This window comes from Aythya marila, assembly GCF_965140915.1.
Source record: "Aythya marila genome assembly, chromosome: 3".
NCBI classification, from domain to species: Eukaryota; Metazoa; Chordata; class Aves; order Anseriformes; family Anatidae; genus Aythya; species Aythya marila.
This window is the reverse complement of record NC_139044.1, coordinates 2,078,567-2,090,588: the sequence shown is the minus strand read 5'-3', so window position 1 is coordinate 2,090,588 and position 12,022 is coordinate 2,078,567. Positions and strand designations below refer to the sequence as shown.

Here is a 12,022-nt window from a genome sequence, read left to right as displayed (position 1 = left end):
AAAATGTATCTTGAGAAGTTCATAGAGCAACATATCTAGGCTATCACCATGTTAGTTTTGGTCTGTTCACACTACTAGCATGGCAAGATGAGAAAAATATGAAGTATTTTATGTATTCTCTCCCTGAGCATTTACTGTTACTTGTGTACTTCACAGACTGATCTCTGACTCAGATCCAACTACTAGAACAAAACACAGAAAGCTAGCCTATGCCATCAGTCTTTGCATTTTTCAGTCTTCGAATTTTTCAGTCTTTTTTTTTTTCTTCATTTGTGAAGAAATTTCTTTATCACACCTGTTCTTATTTAGGAATAAGAATAAGAACTTATTAAGTAAATACAGCAAAGTATACAATAAAAATACAATAGATCGCAAAGCAGATTGTCAGTATTTTTTATTTACCAACTACCAGTTTCCTAGCAAAGCATACCTTCCTTCAAATGCCAAATTTAATTCCAGCTTTCTCCAAGTTGTCTATAAGACTACACAATATGCTGTATGATCTTTGAATACTAAATCTTCTGTAACGCAGAGTTTTCAGTTTAAGAAGTCCTGCACCACACAGCACTTGTGCAGGCTGCTCTGTCCTGGAGCAGCTTTGCTGAGTTCAGCAAACTGTTTCCAAGCAAAACAATTCAAGATCAAGAACTAGAGATGGGGAAATCCCAGGGGTAGGAAATATGATTGGAACATTTACTATTCGGTTAAATAAATAAAAAAATAATAATAACAATTCATCACAGTTGGAAAAACATTTAACATTTAATATTATTATTCATCCAACCACAATCACAAGAAGACCTGAGACAACAAAATAATCATTACACTACTCAAACTGTTAATGGATTATTGTAGTTGGCCTCAGGTATACAAATAGATAGGTGAAGAGCAAACTCATCGTAAAAGCTGGCAGCTATCCATTCGCCTATGACTTCAAACAAATTGCTGACACGCATGATTGCATCATAGCACACCTGGATGGGAAAATCCAGGCCTCCTGTCATATTGCAGCTCCATTGCAAAAGTCAGACCTAAAAGACTTTTAAATTGTCATACTGTTACGGCAAAGTGACACAGAGTGAGACAATATATATGAAGTGGCTCTATGGCTCTTTAAAACATGAAAACAGTCTGAACTGTTGGATCACTTCCAGATGAACAGTCTACAAGGTACAGTAATTTAATGAGCCTACAACCAAAAGCTTCTAAAGGGAAAAGCAAAAGAAAACAACAGTTGATGAACATAAATACATTTCAAGGAAAAAAATATAAAAAGCCAAGAGTACTAGTTCTCAGACTCTGCATGTAAACTGTACATTTCCCTCCTTTTGTCTCTTTGCCAGTTAATGTATCCTTTCTCCATCTCATCTGATGCATGATCAAATACAAATAGATGCATCTTGGACGCAATTTCAATTTCTAAGAATATCGATTAAGCAGAATATTGGCTTTTCTCTGCAGGTGGTTACAGGTTTTATTTCAAACTGCAAGTGATAATGGGTTTTCTTATTGTTTTGTTTATTATTCCTATATAAAGAACAAAACAGAATTTTCCCTACAGTCTTCAGGCAAGATCCCATTCTACAAACCTAACTAAAGCAAGACACATTAAACTGCTATAAAACTTAAAGGGAGGCCATGCTTCAGACATGACTCTCTCTTTCAAACGCAGTTAGTGCTTGTTGCGTTGGTACCTTGCATTTAGTTTCTCTCATTAAAATACATGGGAGGTATTATGCACCAATAGATGAGCAACTTTTCTGAGCCTCCCAAGCTTTTTTTTTTATACTTATATATATATATATATAAACGAAGAATTAAATCACAAAAATCCACAGTAGATTATCTACTGTCAGTAGTTATTTGATAATTTTATCCATTCTATAGGAATCTGATTTAGAATAAAGATTTTGATCGTATAAGAAAAAAAACAAAACACGTAACTACCACATTGTATCTTCCTCAGCAACATCCCTGATCTGAAGTGAAATTTCATAAATAATCATTAATGTGGTCAAACTATGTATAAAATATAGCAAAGGTTTTTTGTTGTTGTTTTTTGTTTGGTTGGTTGTTTTTGTTTTTGTTTTTTTTAACATGTGGTAAAACTATGTGTAAAATAAAGTTTTCCCACATGCAGCAATTAGAACTCACTGTCAAGGAAGTAATTGGTAGTTCTCATCATAGTCATTATAGAAGGTGTCAACAAATGACTAGAACACAATTTTCTTCTTTACCTATGGCATTAAGGGCCACAGGAACTTAACAAGATGCCCATTTCTGCAGTATGCATTTGATTTTATGTGGAAACAGCCTGAAATGAATTAAGAGAACAGATCTAAATACATTTGAATGAGGCGTGTTCCTAGTGCAGACTGCATATTAAAAAAAAAAAAAAAAAAAAAAAAGCTTCAATTCTAGCTATATGCTGTTTGTAATGCATGCTTGATATTTGTATCATCATTTCTTAACATACTTTTTTTTAGTAAAATCCAAACTTGAAGAGATTTCCTACATTTGATTCTTACATAACAGTGTCCAACCAACATGGTGTCAACATGTTAATTTTTTCCAAGACCAGCTCAACAACTATGCAGCAAGGTGAAATTGCCTTCTTCCTATTTAAAATAAGGAATTTTGGCAATTCCACTTTGAAAGTGCAAAAACATTCCAGCACCGAGCTGTACTCTGCCGAAAGCTAAAGTGTGACAGATGCCTTCACAGTAATTGCCAATCAGCCTCTGCGTAGCAGCTGAAAACACAATACATCACTTTGATCTCCTCAGCTCTCAAAGTATTCACAATCAAGGAATCTGCATGACGAATATGAAATATGCAACATTTCCAAAAACTGTCTCCATGGAATTTAAATATGATAATGTATATTTTGTTCATACTTCTTAAAGCATTTCAAATCCTTTATTATGCATATGAAAGGATGTTTTAGCTTGCAAAAAAAAAAAAAAAAAAAAAAAGTAAACATGAAAGATGCTTTATATTTTTGAAACATGTAAGTTTTCATTGGGTAACATAGGTGAAATAATCATTGAGAAAAGCCTGAATTGCTTTGAGGGGAAGGCATTATTACAGAACATGCTTAATTAAGTCCCGCTGCTAATTTTGTAAAATGAATACCCTGTTGAATTAGACTACAGGGAAATAAAGCATGCACACCAGCTCCACGTGCTTAAAAAAAAAAGAAAATGTTAAGAAGGAGTCGACTTACATTTTGCAGGTAGTTCGTATCCACACGTAATTTTTGCTTGTCCAGTCTCACAGCCACTCAGGTTGCGGCATTCAGCAACTAAACAGGGCCCAGCAGCTCTGTGTATGCAGCCGTCCACTACAAAAGCAAACCCAGAAACTTCTGTTTATTAAAAGCTAGTCTTAATGTTGTATTCACACAAATGTATGGCCACAAACATTTACTGCTCATTTTTAAACGCAGAGACCTACAGATCTATAAGCAGACATTCAAGTATATACAAACATTTTTCTGCCAGAATTAGTCAATGTTTACCAGAAAAATAGTATTTAGTAAACAGCTGCTAACTGGAAAGAAAACGTTACAAAAAGGTAAAGCAGAATTAAATTTTCCATAACAGAAAGTGGTCTTATTCAAAGCTCAAAGAAATTCTTACTACCAATTATGAAAATAAAATTGATTCCCAGCTAAATACCAAACTGCCTTGTACTACAGAGCTGTGATTCTTCTACAATTATGCAGGCTATTTAATGTCAGTGTCCTGTTAATGCCTTATACAAAAAATCCAATAATAATGCTTATGGATTTGAAATTTACAAAAATACCTTGTTTTGACCTTCCTCCTTTTCTTTTTCTCTTTTGTTTTGCATTATTCACTCAATACTTTGGAGTTAATTAAATAATAATTACTAAAGGTTGCAGCTAAGTATGCAAGAAAATTAGGAGAGTGCATAGATCTTTTTACCCTCAGGAGCCAGGAAAAGAATAGTAGCAGCAGCAAAGTTTAAAAAAAAAAAAAAAAAAAAAAAAGGCTGCTGGCACAGCATTTTTGCTCACTCAACATGCAATCAAAGAAATCATTTACTGTAATTATAGCAAAAAAAAAGTTTAAGAAAAGGGAAACAAACAAACAAAAAAGGAAATAGTGTGTGCACCAACACAGCAACTACAAGAAGGCCCTAAGTCAGCAGCAATGATGAAGTTCCAGTACAGACAATAATCACCGTATAAATTACGCTATCAATTCAAAAAGATAAAATAAGCTGAAGCAGAAACGCTAAACAAATACTTGTGCAGACACGAAACACAGATTCTGTATTTGTGTTGTTCAATATTTTACTTTGTCTTTAACCAGTTCAACTCTACAACAGTTCCCAGCAGCATGTCTGAAATGATTAAAGCAAAAGAAGTTTGAAAAGTTAATTGGAGTTGGGATTTCAAGAGATGCACATAATCTATTCACAGCCTAACTTGTGTACCTCTCTACAGGCTACTACAGAAAGGCTTGGACCATCCAAGGCTTGGCCACTTGGCTACTCACTGTGAGCCAGGAGGCAGGGAGCTCAGGAAGCTCCCTCACCCCGGAGTCATTTCTGAAGCTGGAATGGAAATGACAACTTTCTGCATGAGGGCACAGCTGGGTTTGCAAGGTGTTGCACCTTTCTCTGAACCCATCTGTCCCTGAGTTGAGGGGCAGATAACGCCTTTATCTGAATTAGGCCTTCGACTGAGTATTAAAATTGTGGCTATCTGTTGGGAGGTGTTCTCTGGCAGGGTTAATACTCAGATGACACAGTGAAATCAGATAAGCACTTGCTTATAATTCTCCATACTCATCCTGGACGCTGCACCACTGATTTTCAAACCATCATTTTGAAATGCTCTGTATTAGACAGAAAGATAATTACAGAATCACGTGTTGTTCCACCTTCAATGTATTTTCTGAAACCTTCTCATTGGGAAGGATGTGCTTGTGGAGCTGTAAGCATGTTGTGCACCAACTACGCCAAGATGCCAAGTCTTACTCCTTACCTTAACTGAACTTTTGCTTTTAACGTGCCCAACATCTCTGCTCAACAGACTCCAGGATGTTAATGCAAGAATAATATTTTGTGACCTCAAGGGGAAAAAAGAATGCTGGAAATCTATCCTGTGCTTTTAATATCCTATTTAATTATTTTAGCTTAATTACTAAGTGCTTTTCCAAACCAAGCAGGATAAGTAAAACAGAATGCGTTGAAACCTCAAGTATATTTTTATAAGCACCACTACCACCACCATCTCTACCAACATTACTGTTTCCTGAGACATTAACATTAAAAAAAAAAAAAAAAAGAGCACTAATGCTTAGCACTAGCACTTTATGTGCAACCCTCAACAAAGGAAGAAGTCTTTCACCTCGGGAGCACTGGATGGACAAGGACTCAAATCCATGCAGTTACCCCTTGGCAGCGGATTAAGCATTTACAGCCCTGAGCAATTTCTTGTCCCTAACCACTAGGCACCCTGCCTTTAGCTGTGTCTGTACAATTGCTTGTTCAGCTACCCTCTCAACCAAATCATATGGATAAATCAACCTCTTTTTCACAAAATTGCATTCATTTTCACCCAGATCCAGCTCAGAGCACAGACAAATAACAAAACCTGCAAAAACAAGCCATCGCTTCTGATGGGGAAGTGGAAGCACAGATTTGCCCCTTCTAAATGCACAGCGCATTGCATTAGCAAACCACGTGCCAGATCGGCTGCGATGGCCAACAGAAAGGCAGTCGCAGCTCCGCAGCCATAAACCATCTCACGATGGAAGAAGCGAGCTCTCAGTGCACACCCAACCAAGGCACCAATGGCCTGTCACGGCTTCCTGGAGCTGGCTCCCCACAGGTCCTCTCCGAGCCTTAGTAATCGGAGCAGCCTCCAGAAGGATGAAAAGGTAATTGAAAAAAATTGAATTCTTAACTGAGGCAAATCAATTCTATCATAACCAATTTTGACATATGACAAGGAAAATGGAAGACATCTGCCAAAAACAAACAAGTAGAAGTGCATGCTTCTCTTATAAAGATGGCTTAACAGAAAATGATTGAATACTCTGGACAGGCATAGATGGAAACTGAGACATTAGCATTTGATATACTTCAGTGACCGCACAGAAGAATGATTTTTGAAAAAAAAATAAATCACTGTTGTCTAAATAACTTTTCTTCTACCATAGTTATGAAATACTTGAGCAAGATGACCTCTGATCAATGTGTACATTTTCCATTTTATACAACGAGAACTCGGTAAATCATACTAGAAACATCCTATATTTCCAATAATATATACGTGACACAACTTTGATAATCCTTCTAGCACAAACCCAAGTAGTGAAACATCTTGCTAAATATGAGCGCTGCATAACATAAAGAAAAAAAATGGCAAAGATAGAGTAAATTATCAAATCTAAATGTGATACTTCAGCCTCTGCTAAAACATGCCTTCGCTGTATTAATTCAAAAAATCACGGAGAGGCCTGCACAAAACATTCATGTGAGCTATTTTGTTTCCTGAGAGAGGGCACTGACTAGCAATATAAGTGTACAATGAAGTAAGCATTGTTAAGAGGATAACTTTATGGAAATTACAGATAATGCAACAACCTCAGGAGGGAAAAATGATGTCCAAAGATATATTGTTATTGTGTGGTAAGGAGGAAGAGATTTACATGATAATAATGGCATGCTGACAAATTACTTTTGTAGGAAAGTGAAGAATCTTTGATATATTGATTTCAAATACTTCATCTGTATCATCAGTTTGATATATAGGTGCTCATCTGCATTTTTTAAAGCAGATTTAGAAAATGTAAAGCCACAACCCACTGTTCCTTTCCTGGAATTCCTTTGTGCAGCTGCCTGTAAAAACCCAGGCACTTTACTTACGCTCAGATCTGACTTGCATCATGTGACAGTGATAAGGAATCAGGCATTATCACTGTTTTCTACGACCAGTCAAAAACGTCATTTTGCTCAGAAGACATCACTCTGCTTCATAATTTGCCTATTTTCTACAGGCTGTCTTCCTGCCCAGGTTTATGGAAACCATGTATATGCATAGTTGGGGTCATTTATATACCCAAGCGAGCTGTCATCTCACAACTACAGAAAAGATGTGGGAAAACCCCAGACAAAACTATCTAGCTGACTAGAAATCACGCCTCTGGTCTGCGTGCTGAATAATTGACATTTCTAGGTACTGGCAAGAGTTGAAGGCAAGTCTTACAGGCAAGGCTGCTAACTGTCCTTCTGGCACTGTGCTTCTTGATATGATTTGCATGCTTATAACCAAGTGATTTCTAAGGATTTTTGACCGCACTCTGACTAGATGAGTTGTGACTGGGGCAGGAGGTGCTGCCAGAGAGGCAGCAGCAATCTGCGGGATGGTTCCTCTTCTTTTCTGCACCCCAACAGTCACCCTGAGATAGGATAAATGTTTGGGAGGAAACACACAACACTTCTACTTTCAGATGCCTACAAAGACTTAAGCTGGTTGAGTTGTGCTTTTAAATGTGATCCAGTTACTCACTGCACTGCCATGCGTGGAGAGCCAGCAGAAATGGGGTTTCTGTATTTACTGCTTCATGCTGCCTCGGCTGGAGAAGCACGTGGAAGGGGGTCCTTAGTCTTGAAGGTGTATGTATAGGAATTACATTTTGAGGGCTGAAGAACGGCTCAAGGAGCTTGAGATTTAGCGCTGTACTTGAAGTAGTTCATGCTTGCGTAAAGCTATTAACAGTACTACCCCAACATTTTTTCATTAAAAGTAATATTAGCAATCACTTTGCACGCATCCATAAGCTTTAGGAGTCACCAGGGACAGCACTCTGTTCTCCCAACAATTCAGCAGAAGCTGCTAATGAAGAAAAACTCTTTCTGAAGCTACTGCAGTCAATGGTGTTGGTTGCACAAAAAAGTCGCCAGAAAATAATTGCTTAAAATACATGGACAAAATTAAGTTTCAAAATAAAATTCCTAGGCAAAATGAGAGTGTATTAAGAACAATGAGTTTAGGAAAACGTGGGCATCTTTGAAAACAACTCTCGACACTACTGGACACTACAGGATGCTAAGAAGTTAAATCTCTTCTTATCTAATTTCTTGTAAAGCAACTACATTTGTTCTCCAGAATTAAAGGGTTAAAGTTAGATAGTAAAAATAGCTAATTTACTAATGCACAATGTAGAATAAATCTAATTCTTAGAGAAAATCTCTTAAAATTGCAAATGAAGCAAAAGCACAGGAAACAGAGACTTAAGGGTATCATGGGATGCTGCTTTTTAAAAAAATAACCTCAGCAAAACCAGCCTTGCGGTGCAGATGGTAATAAAAAAGGGTAAGGTAATCAAACACCACAGCAAAATAATACAACCCCCCCCTCAGCCCCTGGGAATAATAAGCCCCAAACTTCTTTTGTGACCTTGCATCTGAGGCTGGGTGAATTCAAGTTATGGTGTAAACAACATATGCAGACTTATCATGTTATATTTCAAGAAACTATATACTCTTTTTCCATAGTAATTCCTGTTCTTGGTGCTTTTCCAGATCTTTTTGTTTCTGGTTTTCACCAGGAAATTCAGGAGATTTACTTATTTAAGCAAGTTAACGGTGCATGATTTATCTATGAAGCCTTAGTGTTCTTCCACATGGTAAATGCCAGGAGTGAATCAAACCAGAAAAATGTTATTATAACAGATACATCGCTCAGGTCACACAAGAGGAATCCGCTTTGCCCCAGCTGCAGCACACCTGTGTTATACACATCCTCAGTACTTGTGGTCCTTTCAGAAAGCTCACTGCAGGAACGCACGCTAAAGTGAGGACAACAAAAAGCCCCACAAAACTGGTAAAGCGCCTCTAGGAAGCTCACTGGAATCAAGTACTGGGAAAGGCACAACTGCACCTCTGAGACTGGTGTCATGGGGAAATAAATCCTGCACAGCACGAGACAACAGCTGCTGGTCTAATGAACAAAGGTGGGGATCTTAAAAAGATTACTACACAGATGCCAGTCGGCTGCCGCTGCTAGAAACGGCAGTTTATATTACAGAGATGGCCTCTGCCATGGGGAAGTTTAATGAACTGAAGATTTTTAATCAATGCACTGGTTTATAGGCCTCCAACATAATTAATTTTAAATACTTTGCATTTATACAGTACCTTCCAGCCAGCAACTGAAGGAGTTGAAAAGCACGATCTGACTTAGCCTTAAAATTCTCCATTTTAAAAACAAAAACGCAGATGAACTGTGTATTTTGAGATGGCTGCTTCACTGAATTAGATTCCTGTCTCACCGCAGACAATCAAAATTTGCGGTTTTTCTTAAATACTAGCTTTCATAGATTCTTACTGCCTGTGCCTGAGTTGAACCAAGACAGAACCCAGAGTTCAAAACCCCGAAGTTTACGCTACTGGTTGGGTGTCAGTTCCCATTCTCTGTACAGAACCTGTCTTCAGCTAAGAATCTGCATTTCCAATTGCACAAAGGGCCTTGCTGTGGCCAGAAATAAAACTCTGGGTCCAGCCAACACCAACCACTAAACCATGCTGCAGAGGGAATTTCATGAAATAATAGTAAGTAGTAAAAACATTATTCCAGTACAAACAGCAAGGAACAAGCCTACTTAAAGCAACGGCGTATCTTAGCTTTATTGTAAAGTCATCCCTGGGAAACTTATATTTTAGAATATTGTTTAGATGAGATCCTTCAAATTTACCATTAAAAAACAGCAGGTTTTGCCTGCTAAGGTGAAAAGTTTTTAAAACCAACTCAACGCTTTATGATAAGACTGTCCTTAATCTGGATATGGTTCACACTGAAGGATAGCCAAAGCAGCTGCACAACCCAACACAATCAATGTCCATGTCAAAATAAAACTCATTTACTCATGGGTCTGTTAAATGTTAAGTATGTGCTACAATTATTGCATAAAATCAATCGTTCTTACTTTGAAAAACATGAAAGAATAACAATGGTAAACTCACATTTTCTGGCAGATATCTTTGTTTTAGTCAAATATCTTGGGGGTAACAAGCTCAAATTAAAACTATACGAAAAGCTGAGTAAAAGTTGTGTCACATTAACGATGACAATTGGTAAGTCCCTTCTGTAACCAACCAAGCAACAAATACTGCATGCGTTTTATCTCATACTTGGGACGTCATCTTTCTTAGTCTCCAAGAGCTCCACTTCAATTCTGTAGACAGAGTTATAATGTCAATAGGATTCACACTTTTGTCAGCCCACTCAAGCAGCATAAGGGCTCTGAGAAACATGGGTCTGATAAACCTGTCTGAATGTCACACTTTTGGCAGTAAAAAAAGAACTAGGAAAGGCTCCAATAGTGTTTTTCCAGTTTTTCCCAGTCCAAAATCCTGACATTAAGGCATGTGTGAAGGAACCATCCACTTCCTTTTAATTGTGTTAATGTTGAGACACCTGACACACCACAGTCTTCTGCAGATGGGACTGAGACAGCTAAGCCTGAAATACCTCGCTGTGGCAAGCGGACAAATTGCATGTTGCTGTTTATTCATAAGTGAAATAAGAAACTAAGTCAGGTGAAATTTCTGGCTATTCTGTGCTACGACACCAAATTCAGTTCATGTTCAGCTGAACTTGCTTCCAAAATTGACATTTCTTATCTTAAAAAGCTGCAAAGTTTGTTTTGTTTCTTTTTTTTTTTTTTTTCAAATGTAGTATCATCCTGAAGAAATGAGACTGGTGACTCCAAAATCCTTTCCTCAGGCTCCTGGGCAGTCACAGTACCTCACTTTCAGCTGGATACCGCATAGGCAAACAGTCCGCGCTTCGTTTTGATGCTAGGATGCCTACTTATTTTATTTTGTCCTGGATTTCCATTCATGCTACTGTGCTATTATTACAAGACCCTCATTATTAAAAATTAAAAATATGGACCTGCTTAAGAATAGGACTGTGTGGGGAAAAAAATAAAAAAGATAGAGATGTGTCCACCTGAAGAGGCAGGAAGTTGTGTGAGTAAATTAGTCATTGCTCTGCCTATTTCAGAGGTGCAAATATAATTGTTAGTTAAGCTTCCACCTAACATCGAGGTTTCTGCTCTACTTTGAACTTAGATGCAAATATTTAGGGAGATGACATAAGAACTCCTTTGCTTTGCTTACCACTTTCCACACAGAAAGTCAATGCTACCTGCACTAAGATGCCAGCCTCCTCCAGCCCCTTGGTGGTGTCCTTTTTAAACAAGCACCTCTGTGCTTCCTCCCTCAAGCACAGCAGAAACTCACAGCAAATAATCACGTTATTGCTTTTAAAAAATCACCGAAACTCTCTTTTGCCACGATGCCTATTAAGCTGTTAGGCTGCTACCCGGATATCAGTCTCTGTCTAGAGCATAGATCTATGCAGTCAGTTTTTCCTCCTGCACTGTTCTGAAACATTAAGCTAAACTCTGAGGAACAGTAAAGAAACAAGTAGATAAAAAAATTAAAATAAAACACTCCTGAAAGAGCAATGAAAAAAAAAAAGTTACTAATGTTTTGATGCTGCATGTAAAAGAATTCAAGATGTAGGAACAGACATACTGGTGAGACCCAGTGTCCACCAGCAACCCATGTCACATGATGGCCAATGGCAAATGCTTTAAAATACAGGTTAAGAAGAGAGTAAGAAATTACCAGTGCTTCCATAAAATACTCTTCCAACTCTTCCATGTTGGCAGCTCAAAAGCTAGCAGGATGTCTTATCTATATCACCCCAAAATGCCTTTTTCTTTTTTAGCATTTTGTGAGCATCTCAGATTTGTACACGCATTTGGAACTTTATCTTCCAATTTTATGTAGTCCTCTGTGTAATGTGGACAGAGCCATTAGCAAAGAAATTAATACTGCAGATTGTTCTGAGAAAAAGCATGACCTAGCTTAGAAAAACAGAATGAAATTAGTAAAAAAAAAAAAAAATGCAATTTTTTTCAGGAAGGTTTCTGTTTGGTTGGTTTTTCCCCCCATTTATAAGACACAT

General features: G+C 37.6%; 1 protein-coding gene across 1 annotated transcript in view; it reads right to left on the bottom strand.

The window, feature by feature from the left end:
• MACROD2 (mono-ADP ribosylhydrolase 2) overlaps positions 1-12,022 on the bottom strand; it is an 852,361-nt gene that overhangs the window by 591,588 nt on the left and 248,751 nt on the right. Inside the window, exon 5 of the mRNA XM_082757433.1 lies at positions 3,227-3,343. Within this exon, the coding sequence (XP_082613559.1) occupies positions 3,227-3,343 (117 nt within the window). The remainder of the gene's footprint in view (positions 1-3,226; positions 3,344-12,022) is intronic.